General features: G+C 37.1%; 1 protein-coding gene across 3 annotated transcripts in view; it reads right to left on the bottom strand.

Annotated features, from left to right (window-relative positions):
* The window catches only part of CTNND2 (catenin delta 2), a 981,613-nt gene that overhangs the window by 463,264 nt on the left and 497,782 nt on the right, over positions 1 to 20,567 (bottom strand). For 2 of the 3 annotated variants that reach the window (XM_021711379.1, XM_021711380.1), the window contains one exon: positions 20,252 to 20,368. In XM_021711379.1, the coding sequence (XP_021567054.1) occupies positions 20,252 to 20,368 (117 nt within the window). Of the gene's footprint in view, positions 1 to 5,609; positions 5,783 to 20,251; positions 20,369 to 20,567 lie in introns of all 3 variants that reach the window. The other variant, XM_021711381.1, reaches the window with a different exon arrangement.

Raw genomic sequence — 20,567 nt, 5'->3', positions numbered from 1 at the left:
GTAGAGAAAGTAAAACAGAGAGGAAATTTGCAACAATATGTTGTCCCTGCCAAGTGGCAATAGATTCATTTTCTTAAAGCCCCTAAGTCAAAAGTACAAACATGGTGGCATGGATTTTTGCAACCTTGGGGACTGATTTGTCTTGTCCCTTGACCTTCTTTTGATGAAAGTTTGATTACGATCATTATCAATAAATATTCTAAGAAGTATTTTATAGGGCTATTTCTGTGGTCTACCAGTGGAACGAAAATAGAGAAGAAAACGGTAAAACAGTAGCATAAATATATAAATGTATCTTAAGAATACCTGAGGAGGAATTTCTTGATGGTAATTCTTTTCTAAAACCTACATGAGCATTGGCCAAAAATAGTACCTAAATATTCATTTCAGCAAGGGGTTCATTTAATGTATCTTTAATAGCCCAAATATTTGCTCAGAAGAGCAAAACACATACACGCCCTCCCTGGATTAAGAAATATTTCCATTATCAAAGTCAGACAAAATATACTGGAAAAAGAAAATGAAGGAGGGAGACTTTAAAGTGAATCAAGGGGTAGGGATTTACAATAAGTCTACCAAGGAAAATATGTAAGCCTACATGAATTCTCTTCTAAATGTTGCATAACGTATACATTTATGTTACAAGTATTTCTGCAATTTTTGTGTTTTGCAAGTTCACTGGTGACTTTTCTCTGCAAGCTTTACCTAAGGACACCTTTTCTCATAACGAAGCAGACTGGAGCACTGTCATACTGTCTCCACAACACGTCCCATCCGACACTCAACACACCAGGTTTTTATAGAGAACTTGAGCTCTCATGCCCTTGTCCTTCACATCTACCTGACGTGAGCATGCACCAATAAGCAATGTTCCAAATGCAACAAACACATCGGCCTCAGGAAGAAGCGAGCAGATGGTGCATTTATAATTATGATATAGCGTGAATGAGGACTTTTAAGACATAAAAGCCAGTACAACATTCAATAGATAGGTCAGATAAAAAATAGCAGTTTTGCTTCTCAAAAAGATTACTGCTTTTCTAGAATTCCCACCACTGTTCAGTTTTATTTTAGAGAACGATCACACAGTTCTCAATTTCCTGCAGCAAATGGGCCATTTCCATAGGATTACCATCACGCACATCCCTCAATCCTCCAGGAGAACATGCAAAGGGTTTTAATATCTTGAGACTCATGGATCCTTTCCCAGGGCTCTGTCTACAGATGTATTCTTTCATATTTCTTGCATTGTTTGTTTCTTTGAAATGCTTGGTGAGACTATCTTATGTTTGGACATGGGGGAGAAAACAACATTTTTAGAGTAGCTTCTCTTCGCCAGAAGTTTTAGAGTTAGCATTTCCCACAATCTCATGGAAAGGTGCGTGGAAGCAACAGCGCCAGGAAGAGAACAAACTTCTCTATCCTCTAACTCACCCACAGACCCAAGCAGTGTAATTATAAGACATCAGGCTGGTGTTGGCAGAACCTGATGGGAATTGGTGAGCCCTGGGCCAGTGAAAGGGATATGAAGATTAATTTTGCATGGTTCCCACTCTTGAGCACGGTGACCTTAGGGGAAGAAACATAGATGCAACTAACTATAGGATATGACACACGATGTGACAGAATGATGCTTTTACCACACAAGGCAGATCATGTTGTTTCTCTGCTCAAAGGTTCCTACTGGCTCCCTGCTTCCCTCTGAGAACAAGGTGGGCTTCATCACAATGACCGACATGTCTCCCATCACCTCTCAGCTCCTGCACTCTGCTCCTGCCGCCCTGGCCTCTTTGCTCCTCTGTCGGCATGCCACTCAGGGGGCATGCATCTGCTGCCCCCAGAAAGCCATGTAGTTCCCTCCTTCTTCTTCTTTTGTGCCCAAACATCTCCTCGAGATACATGTGCACCCCACCCTACACTTTGGTTCCTGCTTACCCTATTCCGTGTCCATTTCCTTCCCATAGACACCATTCTTTCTACTACAGTGTGCCACTTACTTATGTGTGGTGTTGATCTTCTGGGCCCCCCTTCCTCTGCTAGAATATAAGCCCCTCCAGGGCTGGGGTCCTATTTTCTTCACTCCTCTACCCCAAACATGTAGGCACATGGCATCAATGGGCACACAATAAACATCTTGAATGCATCAAAGAATAAGCCAGAGATATACAAATAAAACTGAAAGAGCAGTGCTGTTTTGATTAGGGTACCTCATGAGAGCTGACACAAAGGTGGAGGATGACCCAGAGGAAGAAGGGAGCAGAGCAGGGGTGAGCTACACAGCCTGTTTAGAGGCTGGGGTGGGAGCTCGCAGCACAGCTGAGCAGAAGGCTGGGGGCTGGGAAAAGAGAGACCATACAGTGGCTCTTGTCACTTTCTGGAATGTCCTTGGGGTCTGATGGAAAGGGCAGTGCATGCTCTTTCTTCTGAACCTGCCCCATAAACTCATCCTAGAGTCTGAGGAGAACAACCTTCAAGGCTTTTAGTTAGGGTTATACCAGAAAACTAATATTTTCTGGCAGTTTTTGTGACTTGTGGTTCTATTTTTTGGACTGATGCTATGGGACGGTGCAGCTTATGTACTCAACACTAGGGCCTGTTGCAGATGCTGGTGATGATCACTGAAAGAACATTTATGATGTATATAAACCAGAGTTCCTAAAAAACTGAAATCAGAATCTTTGAGCACTTATGGCACTCCTTTCAAATTGTATTCAGTCATGATTTACAAGCCAGATAGAAAACTATTTGCTTTATTTTAGATTATGCATATTTTAAACAAAAAAATAAAATGGAATGTTTTTGTGCTAATGATTGACCTTTCTCACTTGGCCTGACACTCGTTAACCATAACTTGAATTTTACTAATCCTGGTGGTACTTTACAACTACGGGATATTCTAGAAATTAACCTAGCCTTGAAGAAATGAGATTCAACGCTGCTCAGAATATTGTGAAGAATATATCACAGGCTTTGAAAAACCACCCGAATGGAGATTCCAAAGCTGATCTGAACAATGGAGATATGATTGAAATGAGATGTGGCCTCCCTGCTTTCAAAGGTATAAAGCTAAATGCAGAGTTAAAATTCTGGTTTACATAGTCAACATTTCTCTAACGTTACACTGAAGCGACAGGTCCTATAAGGTATTCAATAAAACATGTCTTTCATACTTGAGCAATACACGGCTGCAGTAAATCATGCAACCAGGATCTGCCACTGAGCTCAATAAATAAGGGTTCAGATACTCAACAGTGGTCTCCATTCTGTTTGTAGAGCACATTAGAACATTTAATTCCTAGTTTGAATATTCAGACCTGTTCACCCTATCCATCTGCCAGTTAAATGAGTATACCAGTAATACTTGCCTCACACTTGTTATATCATTGAATATTCACTTTTTTAAGAGACAGGGTCTTGCTCTATTGCCCAGGCTGGAATGCAATGGTATAATCACAGCTCACTGCAACCTCAGATTCCTGGGCTCAAGTACTTCTCCCATCTCAGTTTCTTGAGTAGCTGGGACTGTAGGTACCTGCCACCACACCCAACTAATTTTAATTTTGTGTGTGTGTGTGTGGCAGAAATGCAGTCTCGCTATATTGACCACACGGATCTAACTTCTTACCTCAAGCAATCCTCCTTCCTTGGCCTCCCAGGTCTGACCTTTCACATTAATTAATGTCTCCAAACTATAACTCTGATGACTTCAAATACATAGCTTTGATGTCTTTACAACTTAGCAACCTTTTCCGATTGAACTTAAAGCAGATTTTTAATGTGCACTGAGGGACAGGTTCTTCATCTCAGTGGAATGCTTTATGACCTCCTTTCATCCCTATTCCTATAGCTCAGCATCATGAGAAGGTAAAACTTACAAAGCCACTGTTTAAAGAAACAGTTTAAAGAAAGTAATCGTATTTTTAAATATTGTTTAAAGAAAGTAATCGTATTTTTTAAATATTGTTGAGACAATAATTTAATTTGGATATTTAAAATGCAATTAAATAGCTGGGCTCGGTGGCTCAGCCTGTCATCCTGCGCCTTTGGGAGGCTGAGGTGAGTAGATTGCCTGAGCCCGCGGGTTCGAGACCCGCCTGGGCAGCGAGACCTCATCTCTACAATAAATCAAAAAATCAGCTGGGCGTGGTAGCGCATGCCTGTAATTCCAGCTACTTGGAAGGCTGAGGCCGAAGGATCGCTGGAGCCCAGCAGGTCGAGGCTGCGGTGGGGTGGCCGGGAGCGGCCACTGCACTCCAGTCTGGGCAACCGAGTGAGACTCCAATTCAAAAAACAAACAAACAAACAAAAAATAAAATGCAATTAAACTTTTCAGCTTATGTTTCAATAGTGTCAATGTCACATACATGAGATTTATGGTGCCTGTACTTTCTGTTTTAACTCTCCTTGCGTCTCGCCTCCCTGCATTCATTTCTTGGGGCCAGGCAGCCTGCTGGTGTCACTGACACAAAGATGAAAGAGGCCTTGCCCTCAAGTAGCTTTCAGTTCAGTTGGAAAGACAAGACACATGGATGAACAATAACCATAAATTAGTGACAGATATGGGCTTGTGGGTTACAGAAGCCAGGGGTGGGTAGCACCTTGGGCAGAGGAAGGGCTCTTGGCAGAGGTAGTGCCCCATAAATGCGTAAGGGATGAAACTAACCTCGTCAGCTGAAAGGATGTTTGAGGGTTGTTAGTTCTTCATTTCAGAAGCAAAAGCACAAAGATTAAAAGGGCCTTATGTTGTTGAAAAGGAGCTTAAATTTGCTTTAAAAAAGGGATTGCCCTCTGATAATATTAAGTCAGAAGGGATGATCAAATATATCTTGCATCCCCAAATTATAAAAACCAAAATATCAGCACTCTTCCTCTCTCTCCCTTTCTCTCTCTGCATACATAACATATATGTGTGTCTGTATGTGTGTTTGCATATATATATATATATATATATATATAAACATTTACTTCTTTCTTGAAAAAAGTCATTTCCTGGTTAGTAGCTGCTTCTTTACCAAGAGTTAGTTCCAACTGCAACTAATTAATTTGTGCAATAAAACTATAATAAGTGCATGCCTTAAATAAACAATTAAAGGAATGTTTAGAAATCAGACTTGACAAAGTATAACTATTCCTAAGCTCATTACCATTATTTTCAGAATAGTTCTGTATACCTGATTACACATTTGTACTATGTTTCCTTACATGATTAATCCTAAAGAGTAGCTGCATGCCTTTTATTTAGAAGACAAAATACTCGGTATTTTTTTCAGGTGTACTCACAAACTCAGAGCATATGTCATATTTATAACACATATAGACACAGAGTAACTGGATATACATTCATATAGTCACACAGATAGATATATACGAGACAGATAAAGCATGAGCAACTCACAGATATTCCTAAAGAAAACGTGTTTATCACTCAGTGTTACTCTATAATCATATTTTTATTCTTCCTTTCCTGCATTCACAGCACCCAGGGGCATCCTCTGTAAGTTGTGGGACACGCCTACCCAAAGGCAGGCTGGATCCCCGCGTCCCTCTCGCACCCGTTCCCCAGCTGTTCCCGTGCAGTTCACCGATACAATGCAACAGTGGGTACCTACCTGGCTGAAGCTCTGGCCCGCAGCTCGGGCTTGCGTGCCTCGGGCTGGGAGCTGTGAAGGGGTGGTTTCCCCCAGGGCCAGGGTCTGGTTGCTATGGTAGCTGGCCGGATACTGGAAAGACCCTTCAGGTTTGGAATTGAGCTGAAGTGCACTCTGGGAGAGCAGGCTGGGCCCTGCATTGAAAGTCATTTAGAGCAGTCAGTGACAGTCTCAGTGAAGCAGAAATGACATGTATTATTTATTGAGGGTAGCCTAGAATTATCACATGCACATGATTCCAGCCATCTACGCTTTGAATTCTGAGAACTGAAATGACCATATAATTCAACTCCAGCTCTCAAATGAGATTTTTCTTTTTTTTCTTTTTTTGGTGGTTCAAAAGTTCTCAAAGGAGTAGATTTTTCAAATGATCTCATCCTGACCTACATAGACACATTTCTTATGAGACGAGTTAGTTAATCCAGTAGTTATTTTGGGATCAGAAATATCAGAAACATTTTAAATAATGTCAAAGTCTACCTTTTGTACCTGTTAATTACGTTAATATAATTATATTTTCCACTGAATGGCCGAGATGCTAAAACACTCAAAACCTTCCAATCACTGGCGAACTCTATTGTATAAATAGTGATGTCATTCCTCAATGCCTGAAGGGTAGACAGTATTTAAAATATTAATAGCTCTTTGTGCAAGGTGGAATTCATCCTTATCTCGTATAATCTCTGATGACTAGTTACCTTTGCCATCACAGCAATGCACAGCAAGAGAACAAAAAGAAGTCACAGTGTTTAAACAAGTGCCACCAATGGGGCTGATATTACAAGAGGTGGAGAATCAGGTCCTAGCCTTATAATTTAATTATACTTTGCACATGAAATTGTGGCTTCTTTTTCTACATTCTATTTAGATGGAATTCTTTCAAGAGCGTTCCTATTTCTTTCTAAGAAAAAATTAATTAAATGTAATAGTCACTTTGGGGATTAAAAGAAGTATAGAGGAGTGTCAATGTACTTGCTATTTTCCACTGTGTGTGTTACAGAGGGGGTCTGTGGTAGGCTGAGTATGTTGGGGACAGAGACCTGACAAAACACATTTTCTCCTGTTTCTTTGTACCACTGTACTAAGTCACTTCTTTTGTGATGGAGGGTACTATGATACAGACAGATTGTAGTATAACCATTTAACCATTCTTGATCCCTCTCTTTGGTTGTTTTAGACAATAGCATCATTTATAGTAGGTGTGAGAAAATGTCAAGTTTCCTATTTCTTTCTCTTTAAGAATGGAATATGGTTTTATATTTTGAATGAGACCCTAGATTTAACACGACATGGGCCACTTTTGCATTAAGTTAATGCATCCTCTTTTGAATAGCATTAGTTCACATAACCTTTGTTGTTTAATATTTTTTCCCTTCCCTTTGATTCTCTGATAAACTTCTAAACAATATGAAGATAATTTTTCATCAGTGGACATTGAATAAGAAGCCAACTAACCAGTACAAGGCTGGTATGTTAGAATCTGTACCGTTTCTGGAAAAAAGCTAACTAAGGAAATAAAAGTGTTTCTATCCAGTCCCAACTTCATCATGAAGGGCATAACAAAAGTACAATTGTAATCCTTTTGCTTTTAATTTAGAAAACATAGTCCCGAGAAAACAGTATATACCAGATGATGAAGTTTCCAACAGACTGCAAAAAAGAAAAAAAATCATTTAATCTGCACTGCCGGTGTTATAGGCCTAATCATCGGAGAGACAACGGCTCCGTGGGGAGATGCATGCAGAGTTTCATTCTAGATGCCAGGAACATGTTGTCCTCATGCTGCTAGAGAAGCTGTCAGACCCAACAGAGTCAAGAGGTGGTGTCTACGGTCCAGGCGAAAGGCAGGCTGAGATAGGGGAGAACCTTTGGAAGGAAAAGGAGAGGACTCTGATGGGGATGGGGCAAATGGAGACAAGACATAAGGAGAAGCAGAAGGGGGCAGGCACTTGGAGGACAGTAATAGTCATGGCCAGGGGCTGTACCCTTGGGCCCCACTGAAGGTCACATTTTAATAGAGGAGAGTGAACTATGGTGGAAAAGCAAAGGCGTTTTCTAGGTGGTGGTCACCATCCTACGTGACCATGCGTGGCTGCCTACTGAGGCTTCCTTGGGCTATTTCTTTTTAGGACAGTCTACCTGGGCATAATGGCCTGCACTGGCCACACTCTTGTCCCCCATGATAATGCGTCTGAAGGGCAATGGAGGTAAAGCAGACACAACCATAGGGTGCAGACTTTTGAAAATATCAAGAGATAAATAAATCAATACAACCATTAATTTCGTGTAAATAGTTTAACATAATCTATAAAGCAAAATAATTGCATGTCTTCATTATTTGCCTTTCCAAGAGATTGTGTGATTTTGCTCTAATGAACTTTCCTGGGCATATAGTTAACAAGTCAAATAATTTTGTATATTCTGAATTATTCTTCAGATAATTGTAAGAATTGGATTCATACAATTATCTGAAGAAACCTGTAAGTCCTGCTTGTGCAGGGTCTTTAGGTGGCAATCTAAAGTCTCTTTTCAAAAGAATTTCAATTAAAAACATGATTCACATGCTCCCTGAATATATATCATGGGGTAATCAAATCTGCTCATCTTGTATATAATGTCATGTATTTGATCAATACTCAAAGAAAACAAACCAAGATTATCTCATTACTGTGTTCATACATCTCAAGTACTGAAACCTGGATGTACTCTGACAAAAGTAATTGCAACAATGAGCAATATATCATAATATTACAACACTGACACATCACCTGGCAAGGACAAAACAGGACAATAGCCAAAATCATGTGCATATTGTAGAATGATTTTTTTTCCCATTGTTCACTAGGTTTCGAAACAGCATTGTTTGTTCATTACAGTTTTAGAGAGCACAGACAAATGAAAATATGAAAAAGGTTAAAATTATAAGAGAATTCTTAATTACTTTATAATCGAAGTAAAATTTACACATAACTAACTTTCAATTCATTTTATTCACATTACTGTGCATTGAAGCAGAAAATATATATTTGCCAAACGTTTAAAAAACACTGACAGTTTTGGCCTGTAAATTCTATTTTTCTCCAGAACTTCTGACTTTACATCAAGTCTTGTTTGGGCTAGAGCTAAAACCAGGTTGCAGTGCTGAGGACATGGAGTCTGTGGCCTGGAGATGGGGCTCCAGAAGAAGAGGATGGGCCCTAAAATTCCACCTACAGAAATGGAACACTGTCTTTAGTGCAATGGGGTTGCTCCAGCAGAAACTTGAACTATGAACAACAGTGGATCATAATGTTCTTGGCCACAGAAAGCAGAAGCCACACAGTGGCTTAGGACATTGACCTAAGGGATCATGGTAGCTTCTTGGACTATTCAGGACCTTCTCCAAGATGGGACAGTCTTCAAAACTGAGCCTAAGAGTCTGCTCAAAATGACTTGTCCTTGCGGGCCAGGAAGAGGAGGTGAAACCATTTCTTAATAGACTGGTCATGTTTAAGACAGTCTTCTGTCCTTGGTCCCATCAAAAACCACTAGTCCCAACTGGATATGGGGAGAAATTCCATGGGAACTACAAAGTTGATGCCTTTAGTCCTAAGAAGACACATGATGCAAAGGATCTCGGGTAAACTACCAACATGTCAAGATGTTTTCAAATATATAGATTGGTTAGAGACCACATAGCAACCTGTGGGCAAAACTGTATCTTCATTATTCCTTGAAGTAGAAACAGAGGCAGAGAGAGGTCAAACGATCGGCCAGTGTCATGCACTTGGCAATATGAGGGTGAGACTCAGATCTTCATCTTCTATCACTACTAAGAGTTGTTGTTTAACATCAAAGCATCATTTCTCTAAGTCATACATATACACATACAATATTCTAAGGTTGAAAAAGTCTTCCATAAATAGAACTCCATTTGTTTGCAGGAGAAATCTTCATGCCTCAGATTATGAAACTTTTCCAGTGAACCACAGATTCCAGGTGTTGGCTAAGAGAAGCTTGCCATTGACTATTAGTATGACGAAGTCAACTTCAGCAGATGTAGAGGTTGAAATGTTAATTGTCTGCATAAAACTTCAGACCTATGTATAGGTCATGTCAGCTAGACACTACCATATAAGTCAGGCTCTTCTGAACAAATGAACCAGATATTGTAGAGTTTTCATGATTGTGTGTACTTTGGTTTGTACAGATTTAATGAGACTGTAGCTGGAGTTGCTAATTCTTGCCTTCTTTAGCTGAACAGCTGCCCTAGAGTACAGCAGATCTTAATTAAAGTACATACTTTGTAATAATACAGAAGAGGCCAGAGGCCTTCAATATGGCATTACCAAGTCATTATTTAAGTCACAAGTATACTAATGGAGTGTCCATTGGGGGGAAAAAAATCCAGGACTAGAAGTCAGCAGACCTGGGTTTTAGGTCACTTTTCTATTTACATAGTCACAGATCAGATAATGATGATGATGAAGATGAGGATGATGGTGATAATAAGATCAACTAATTACTGAGTACTTATTAAGTTCCAGGAACTGTCCTGAGCAGTTTACATCTATCAACTCTTTGCATTTTAATAACATCCTGTGAGGACGGTACTGCCATCCTGAGGGAACTGAAGATTTCACTATCTGAGACCTCTCAGTCAGTGGAAGGTTCGGGATGAAAATGACAGCATTCTGGTTTTGGAGTGGGTGTATTCTTAACCACACTTCATGATTCTATCCCTATTCATTTTAGTCTCCCCACATTTGAGCACCCAATAAGATAATTGATGTGAAAATACTTGGAAAAATATAAAATGCAATATGAATATTAGTTATTATCATCTAATTTTCTTGTATGGTTACCTGTCTAATAAGAATAAAATGCCCAATTAAGTTTTTTTTGTCCTGGCTTACTGCAGAATTGTCCTACCCACCCCCCAAAAAAAGGAATATTTTCTTTCAACACCCTGTGAGCTTTCAGTTTACAAACAAAACATTCAAGGTATAGTTCGTTAAAATGACCTGCTTGTAATAAACATAAATACCTAGTGTAAGAGCTAAGAGATGAGAAGCTTTTTGGCACTAAGAGAAAGTTCTCCTTCTTCCTTCATCCTGAAATTCCTTTCTCCATCAACCTCAAAGGTCATTCTCAAACTTAAAGTCCCATTTAAATGCTACCTCCTCCATGTAGCCTGCCCTGATATCTGATTGTACAGAGAAAACTATCCCTGTCCCTACCCTAACACTCTAAACAGATCAGACTCTGAAGAATTACTTCTTTAACAGAGAAAGGTGCACAGTATTACACAGCATCGGGTTATTGGGAAGGAGGGTAACTGGATGAAAGCAGGAATTTTGAACATTTAAGGGTGACAGCAATGAAATGCTGTGTTTAAGGATAAGAGACACTTAACAACCAGGAGGAATTGCTCCAACAGCCGAAAAAGAAAACCTGCAGTACTTGAGAAAATATTAATGGGGTGGGGCAGAAATGGAGAGGAAGGTGCACATTTAACAGACATTTTAGAGGAAACACTCATCAGGACCTCATGACTAAGTGGAGAAGATGAGAAGGAGGATAAAAAAAATGACTCAATAACTTAAGGATAATACCATCCACACTTCCGTGGGTGTGTGGGAGTTTCCTGGAGTATAGAGTGAGTTCTTCCCAGCAAACCACCATCGCTGATAAGCAGGGGCACATCTGCTGTTTCTACAGTTGGAAGGTGATTTACGGGGAGGTGCTGATTCTGATCTGCTTTAGGGAAGCATCTGTCCCAGAACATGACAAATACTAAATAAATGAGTATGGAAAAGCAGAAACTCCCATCCTGTGGCACTCCCAAGGGAATGTTTGGTAGAAGAAGTGCCTTGGAGACTCAACAATTGTGGAAGAAGTGTCTTGGAGACTCAACAATTGTGGAAGAAGTGTCTTGGAGACTCAACAATTGCAGAGTTTGAGGTCGTAGTGGGAACTGATGTAGGTGGGAGGAAATTTGGGCTTAATTTTCATATTGGCTGAAATAGAACCTGAAAAGCAACCTTTTTAGGTCTTCAGTAATTTCCAAGATCAAATTTTGATTGTCTGTCATGCAATTTTAGGGCAGAGGTGTAGCTATCAAAGTCATCAGTAACAGAAGCTGAAGCCACAAGGACAAGAGAAGGCCTCTATGGGGTAGAATTTATCAATTTAATTTCAGAGTATTATTTTACCATTAACAAGAAGGTACTGAAAGAAAAAGTTAATAGGACTGAGCAGTGTCTTGAACAGGAACACAAGGAATGTTTTGTGAGGTTGTTAAGTCAGGATAATCAAAAGAATAGTAAACACACAAACTGAAATGGACAAATTCAGAGCTAGACACCTCACACAGTAGATGCTTTGTCTAAACTTATGTTTATAAAAAAAAGTACAGAAATTTTCTTTATTTACTCTTAGGCTGAATACATTTTTTCCAAAATGATTTAAAAATCACTTTTACGTAGATCATGAAAAATAATCATACCATATCTGACAGGAAATCTGTATTCATACAGTCTCTTATTATCATATCTTTGTGGAAGATTAAGAACAACTGGAAGGGTAAGTATTCTTTTATTTTAAATGAGAGTAAATTGTTAGAGCAACATCAAATAAAGAGAAAGGGCAGATTTTTTTAATAGAAAATATTAGGTAAGAATACAAGAAATAAGTGTAGGAAATTATGTAAAAGGGCTCCCCTAGATTACAAAAATCAATAAGAAACATTGTTGATTATTTCTAAGATCACTGAACTGTTTTAAATTGGTTCAGAGCACTTTAATCATACGTAACTACAAATTAACACTGCAGAATAAAAATACTGACTTTGTTTAAACTGCACAATGAATCAGTTTCATTTATAGCAGCAGTTTCATCTTTATGGGTTCTGGAAGAACTTGTCAATTTGCAAACTTACTTAGAATAAGAGGTAGCTACTGATGATAAAGTGGTTGTTTTCTCCTGATCTTCATTAGCAACTTAGAAAGCTCGTTTGGAAGAGTTCCTATGAGGAAGTTCCCTGAAAATAGTAGCTCAACCTAGCTACCATTCTAAAAATGAACTGAGGAAGAAAGCCCAAGGGGCTTGTTATGCAAGGAAGCTTAGAGTTGATGAGCTTGTGCTATGGGAAGGTGTGTTTTTAAATTTCATTTCTAAGCCTTTATCTCCAGGAAATCTATTTGAGTTGGTCAGTTGCTTTCAACGTGTCATGCTTTATGTGAAAATTAAAACATTAATGGCCCCAGGAATAGAGAAGTACCCATTTAGTTTTTAAACTGATTGAGACTCAACCAACGTTACTGGCTTAATTAGTATGCTTTTTCAAGTTTGACTATTATGGATAGACAAATTAACATTGGTCAAGAGAACATACTAAAGAGTAACTCATTCAATTTCTTTACATCTCTGTGTACAATGGAAAAAATAAGCAAACTGACATGTATCACAAAAAATAATTCTCTGATGGGTAACCTTAGTTTAGAATGCATAACTAAATAATTTTATTGTGCATAGGAGTATGCGCATTAAAATCATAGAATGGTATTTTTTTGTTGTTCACTCCAGTTTCCAACTATAATCTTATTAAGTGTCTTTAGATTATTTAGTATTAAAAATTAATGTAGTACAAAAATAAATACTATATATTTATACATTAAAAGTCTAAAGAAGAAATATTCATAGTTTTCATCAATAATTGTGAAAAGAAATAGAAAATTAATACAAATCAGTTTCTAAGAAAACAAAACTTAAAGCTAAATCTGGAAAACACTATCTTTTATGTCTGTGATTATGCTAGCTTAAAGAACCAGTTACTAATTTTCCCCAAATCACAGACCCTTCCCCAGATATCTGCACAGTTTGCCTGTTCATTTTATTCAGGTTTCTGATTACATGTCTTCTCACAAGTAATGTGAGGATATCAGCATAAATTACTTTAGTTTATATGGGTTCTATATAATGCTATTTACTGGAAATGTGTCACACAGAAGAAAATGCAACACACGTTCCCCAAACTGTCAGAGCAATGGTGCCATCATGTGTCATGTAGTCTCTGAAAAACTCCACCAAACATTCATGTGAGAAGAAGCAAATCTCCCTCAGTATTATTGTAAAGGCCATTTGATTTTTAAGGTCCCCTGCAGGGGCCTTTGGGACTCCCAGAATTCCTGAATACACTTTGAGAAAAGCAGCTCTGCTCTGTTCTCTACCTGGCTTTGTCTGTCCTCAAAGCCATTATCCACCTGGCCTTACAATATTTCGAAGGTTGATTTCAGCCTTTTCTGACTAGACTGTATATGCCACAAGGACAGTAACTCTTTGTGCCTGCTGTTAATAAGTGATTAATACATCAACTATTCAACAAAACAAATGACAAGCACACCAATCTGTGCCTATACTGCCATAATGAAAACCCAGTACACTAAGAATTGGTTACATCGGTTGTTACTGAAGTGACTTTTGTTGTTTGAACAGTGTCAGTATTAATGTGGTTTAGCTTTTGGTGGCATCCCACAAGCCATCTCCCTAAGGTATCCCCTGGAGAGCCCTCTCCCTCCACTGCCTCCTGGGGAAAAGTCTGCTTATTCTAAGGTTTTCTCTCGGGGACTTGCAGTCGCTTTGCTTTTTCTCACACCTATGCCAGCTGTGATACAGTCCTCACTTTAACCAGCTTTTATTGGATCCTCATATTTGTGTTTTGGGGACCTAGAACATCTTGATGATCAAAACCAGGATAATTTCCACCAGGTTGTACATTTTGTGCTTGATCCCCAAATTTGTGACAACCCAGGCGAGAATGGCGTGTTTAACGAGTTCACATTGCTTTCTCTGTTTAGGGAATGGATAAAGAGCTCTTTCTAATTGATGCCTTTGTCTATCTCTTCAATTTCTTAGGTTTGCCTCTGAGCAGGTAACCTCTTTGGAGAAGGTTTAACCTGCTTCTTAAACACCTAGTGCTAGAAGGAAATCTAAGAAAAAGAAACAACATTTGCTGAAAAACACATAGAGATACTATCTGGAAGGAAAGATAATTATAACTTCCTGCAGGATTTTATTATTCCCTCTGAGTCACCTGTGTGTTTTCTCTTAGCTTTTGCTCCTACCTTCCATTTTTGCCACTAGTAACTTCCCATTAGCTCCATACGCCAGAGGTAATGGGGGAAGCAAGCGTAAATCAATCTCAAAAGGAATCAAATGGACGCACACAATAGCATCAGACAACTGTGGACCTTAATACCATGGCAAACTTCTGGAATGGAGACTGCTTTGTTTGTATTTTAAAAACTTGGGTCGGGCTCGGTGGCTTAGCCTGTAATCCCAACACTTTGTGAGGCCGAGGCAAGTGGATTGCTTGAGCCCATGGGTTCAAGACCAGACTGGGCAACTTGGAGAGATCTCATCTCTACAATAAAATAAAAATAGCCGGGCATCGTAGCGTGCGCGGCTGTGGTTCCAGCTACTCGGAAGGCTGAGATGGAAGGATCTCTGGAGCCCAGCAGGTTGATATTGGGGTGGCCATGAGTATGCCACTATACTCCAGCCTGGGCAAAGGAGTGAGACTCCAACTCAAAAAATAAAAATAAAAATAACTTGGACCAACCAGCATATGATAAAGTGATTTTACAGGGAACGAACACTCTGACGAAGAGCTTAACTAACTGAAATGGATGCATTTTTAGGGTGTGGGTTCTTCAGAGTCTGGAATGGGATCCATCTTATGGGGTCTATCAGAGGACTTCATTTCCATTGTAATAGAAAGCAAAACAAACAAACCAAAATTTTCCTGTGTTAAGTCAACTTGATGAATAGATTTATCATTCAATGATGAATAGATGACTGTCTCTTTTAATGAAAACTTTGTATTCTTAAGACTACTACTATATCTTTTGATGTCATACCTACCAGGAATTAGAAAATCTTCACAAGGATTCTTCTAACCTTTATTAGTATTATTATTGCATGCGAATATATGGGGTTATATTTTATAGTATTTTAATAACTTGATTTCTCAAAGATTCTCTTGTGAATTAAGTATATTCACTGTAATTAAAAGAAAATGATAGACTATAAATCAATACAAATAATATATTCACCTCTGTCAAACTATATATGATTCTCTTATATGGATTCTACTGCTGAGAATGTTAACCTATATGATTGATTCCTGATTTTTGAATATATTCCGATTTGAAAACTCAGAGTAAGATAACACACACCTTTTTACCATAACATTCAGAATATATTAGTTACTAAAATTTTCTTCCAACTGAATGATAACATTTTCTACAATGTCATAGATTTTTTATTTGTTAATATGCAACAAAATAATTACTATGTCAAGATATACTATTTAAACAATCTTTGGTTAAACATATGAGTTATTTTCACCAGTCCTGTTGTTTCTGTTTCTGATTTTGACTAACAGCACTTTTGTTAATTATTGGCTAAGATATAATCATCCTTATTTCTAAAATTATATCTTTAAGGATGCATGGATTAAATAAAGTACTTGGTTCAAGGTAGTTTAAGCCAAACTATTCATTTATTTGGGAAGCCTAATGGCCCCAAGTTTCTGTCATGAATTGTTTTTTGTTTTGTTTGTTTTGTTTCAGTAAAGCAACAGCAATCTCTGAAGTAATTCTCCCAGTGACTCAGTGACACGTATTTGTTAGAATTGAAATTACACAGCCAGCAGTCACAAAAAAGTGGCAGGATGGCAAAGGTTATACATGTGATTTACAAACTGTTTAGGGTGGTACTTTTAAAAAATACCAAATGTTGGGAAATGTTGGTAAATGTATGACACTATCAAGTCAGCATAATAGAGCAGTTACTGCTTGCTTTAGGATCAAGAAGTCGGGGTTAGTATGATTCAATTTTTATTTTACTCAGACCTTGAAAAGACAAAAATAGTAAAAAACTTTAAATACAACAAATTAATTACTCTGTACTTAGAGACTGAGATTGCTTTCCATCTTCATTTTTTCAAGCTGGATTTAGACAGTATTTAGTGTTGTTTTAGTCCCTTTTGAGTGTGGATTAAGAGTCTGGTTCTCAAGGGCAGGGTGCCAGGTCCAATTTAGCATTAGCTAGTTCATGGCTGTTCTAGCTAATGAATCCATTGATTGAATAATCACAAGGGCCTAGCAGAATCTGATGGGCTTTCCCTAATTGGATGAAATGTGTCAGAGTCACTACATACCTATTTTGCTAAGTTTCTAAATCAAGGACGCAAACATGGTAGATTGTTGTTCTATGATCTAGGAGAATGCTGTGCTCACAGCTCTCCGTGTTTATTCTCTGCTCATCCCCCCGCATAGACCAGGGTGCCTCGCCCTTCCGCGTCTGGTTTAGTTTGGCCAATGGGAGGCAGAGGAAGGAGATCCAGAGCAGGAGGAGAAAGAGACACAGACATTTATTCCCTCCATGTTGCTTGACTCTGGTGGTATGAGTTCCTCTCCATTTTGCTTCAGGTCTAAGGGTGGAAAAGAGAGTCTGTCTGTTGTTACCCCTGAGCACCTCAACATGCACTGTGTGTTCCCTACCTTTTGCTCACTCCTTTGTTTATAGTCCCTTAATTAAATTATCTTCAGTTAAACTCTTGAGTACAAGCTACATCCCATCTGGGACCTAACTAATACAAATACACAGAGCAATTGAGATTCTAATTTTATGATCTTCTGAACCCTTACAATTAGCAATATTGATCCCCCAAATGAGAGTTATCTACCCAATATGTTAAAGTACTTTTCCTAAGTTTGACTCAGTTACTTTGGTCCCAAAATGGCTCTGAAAATGTTAAGGGCAAATGTTTCTTAAGGTGTGAGAAATAGTCCCTATTTCACTGTTGTTCAGAATCCTTTGGCATAAAATGTTTGGGTAGAACTTTCATCACCTGCTTCTTTTTGTTTACTTTGTTATTTTTCTTTTCATCTCTTCAAAGCAGGATGCAGGATGCAACTAAAATTCGAGGAGTTTTCAATAAGATAATTCGGTGTACAATAATATAAAGTGACTAATCTTTCTGAAAAATAAAAATTTGGCAGTTACCAATATATTTGGAAAAACTTTACTGGAGCATTTAACTTTCCTATACTAAAGATACATAATTTGTAGGCAATTTTTGAATATATATTACAGGCCAAAAAAAGCAAACACTAAAAATTATTTCCATTTTCCTTGTGTGTAGCAGAGTTTCTCAACTAAGAAAGTTCAGTATCATTATATGGTTTCTAGTTTTTAAAAAAGTATATATATTTATCCCTTCTATTTTTAATTATTTACCTCTTCTGGCCTTTATTTATCATTTTTGCTATGTTATTTTATATTACTTTATCTCTGTAATACTTTATCATTTCCATCTTTCTAGTTTCTATTAATTAGTCTCTTTTTAAGATTTTCCTAAAATAAATTTTTAATTTTGTTTTTTATTTTTTATAATGAACCTAAGATTTCTTCAGAATGAACTTTTCCCCATACTTTTCTGTTTTTTAATATAAATTATTGCTGTTTTATTTGCTTTCTAAATAGTATGTAATTTTCTTTTTTGCTTCTATTTCGATTCAGTAAATATTTAGAAGTATGTTTCTTAGTTTTAATATCATTACATTTTGTTTACAGTTTTATTATTTGCTTGTAATTTTGGTGGGTACTTACCAAAGAATATGGGCTTCTACACTTTTAAATTTTTATAATTGCTTTTATATTCCAGTAGCTTGCCAATTCTTGTAAATTTTTCTTGGACATATATAACATATATACTATAATTCAATGAGTAAAACTTCTTTAATACATTAATTTGTTAATTTTTTATTCCAATATTTTGTGGCTTTTTCTTCTACTATTCTGATTTTGAGAAATGAGCATAGAAATGTCTACATTAATATTTTTCATCAATTTCTTTAATTTCATTTACTAACCAGACGCTATGTGCATGCATATATAAGACATTTTAGTGTGAGATTACCCAATCTTCACAAATTAAGAGTTTTGTGACATAACTCCCCTCTTTGACCCTGTTAAGTACTTCTGCATTAAATTTTACTTTATCTCACATTATTATTCCGCATTCACTCTCAGCATTTATTATATTTGTTGGCACTACTTTGACTATTCTTTTAATTTCAACATGTGTTCCATTAATATAAGTGTTTTTCTTATAAACAACAAAACTACTTCATCTTTGTTTATGACAAATTTGAATTTTTATTTTTTTCAGAGAATTCAACATGCTTACACGTAAAATAAGATTGACATACTTGACTTATCCTTTCTATTTTAATTTGTTTACCTCTTATTTTACTTTCATTCCATTTTTTTCTGTACTTCCTGTTGATTAAAGGGAACATATTCTCCTAAACTCATAATCAAATACAGTACTTGATTATTATATTAAAAATGAGATAGCTACTCTCATTTCTCCCTTCCCCCACAAGACACATTATTCTATCTCTGCTTTCCTACTCTTAATGGTGAATGCATGTATCTCAAATATTAATTAAATGTATTCTAACTGCAACTGTTTTTACAAGAGAAACAAATTTAATGACTGTAGGTGAGAGGTGGTGATAATTATACATTCTTAAATATGAAACACAGAAAACAAGGATAATACCGATCATGCATCTTACTTTTGGAATTTAATTGAAGGGATGCATATGGATTTAAATATGGATATTCACAATGATGTTATCCTAAGAGTAATGGTAATATAAAGATTATGGAGAAAATGAGCTAATATGTAAATTAAATGACTTTTAAGATCAGTATGCTATCTGATTCTTATGTCTTCCTTTTATATGGCAAATCTTAATGGGTATTGGATGAAATTTTATTTTTTAAACTAAGGAATAAAATACTTCACTGATTTTTGATGTAGAAATTACAGGGTAATGTGCATTTTAATGGTTTAATTTTTAGCTTTTTGTAGAATTTTATTAAAATAAGTCAAGAGAATTTTATGATTTATTAAAAACAGGCTCATTTCTCCTAACAGTTTAATTCCTAAGCTACAATGACTCTGGGTGAAAAATATATAATTAGGTGGAGATAAATTAATCTTTAAATATTCTATTGAAATTAATATAGCAATGCAAGGTAGTTAACTATAGAAATGTAAAGAGTTATAGCATGATACTCTTGCATAGTAGCAAAACATTGTATGCAGTACATCAATTTTTTTCTATTTTGTTATGAATTGCTGCTTTTAACAATCTCTACCAAAAATAACCTGTATGAGAAAAGTATTGATACTGTATTTTAAAGCAAACACTGTGTTGATTTAAAAAAAAATAGTGGTGAGTTTAAAAAATAGGCTAGTCTAGATGTTGGAAAGGCTATATCAAAGAATTGATGAGAGTCACTAGCATGTCAGTAATTAGAGTGAAACCTAGACACCAATGATTGACTTGAGAAAATTCATAATCTAGTATGAGTTAGGGTGGAAGTAAGGTGGAAAGGAAATAGATGAGGGTAGAGTGAAAAGAACAAAACAAGCATATCTTGAAATTCTAATTAGACATGGCTCATACTATCAATTATCTTACAAAAAGACAACGAGCTAAAACACCTAAATTTTTACTGTCTTCTGCCATTGGACTTACTTTCACCTGTGGCATAGTCCTGTGGGTCAAGTATTCCTGATTCCTGTAGCGATCTAATACAGGAGTCTACCAGCTCAAGACCTGTTGTAAGTTCATCTTCGATATCTTTTTGACCATCTGAAATAAAATATTTTAAAGTGATGAACAAACACATGATACATTCATATTAAGGTTTTAGTTTATCATTTCATATTTGAAAATGTCCTATATTACCTCTATGAGGTTCTCATTAGATATCACATTGTAATTCTTGGCCAACCAGCATTAAAGCCAAGGTCAGCCAACTCTACATGCCCTTGAAGAACAATGAGTTACT

The sequence above is a fragment of the Carlito syrichta genome, unplaced genomic scaffold, assembly GCF_000164805.1.
Source record: "Carlito syrichta isolate Samal-C Ts95f unplaced genomic scaffold, Tarsius_syrichta-2.0.1 Scaffold302126, whole genome shotgun sequence".
Lineage (NCBI taxonomy): Eukaryota > Metazoa > Chordata > Mammalia > Primates > Tarsiidae > Carlito > Carlito syrichta.
Note: the sequence above shows the minus strand (reverse complement) of the source record. Positions and strands in the feature narration are given on the sequence as shown.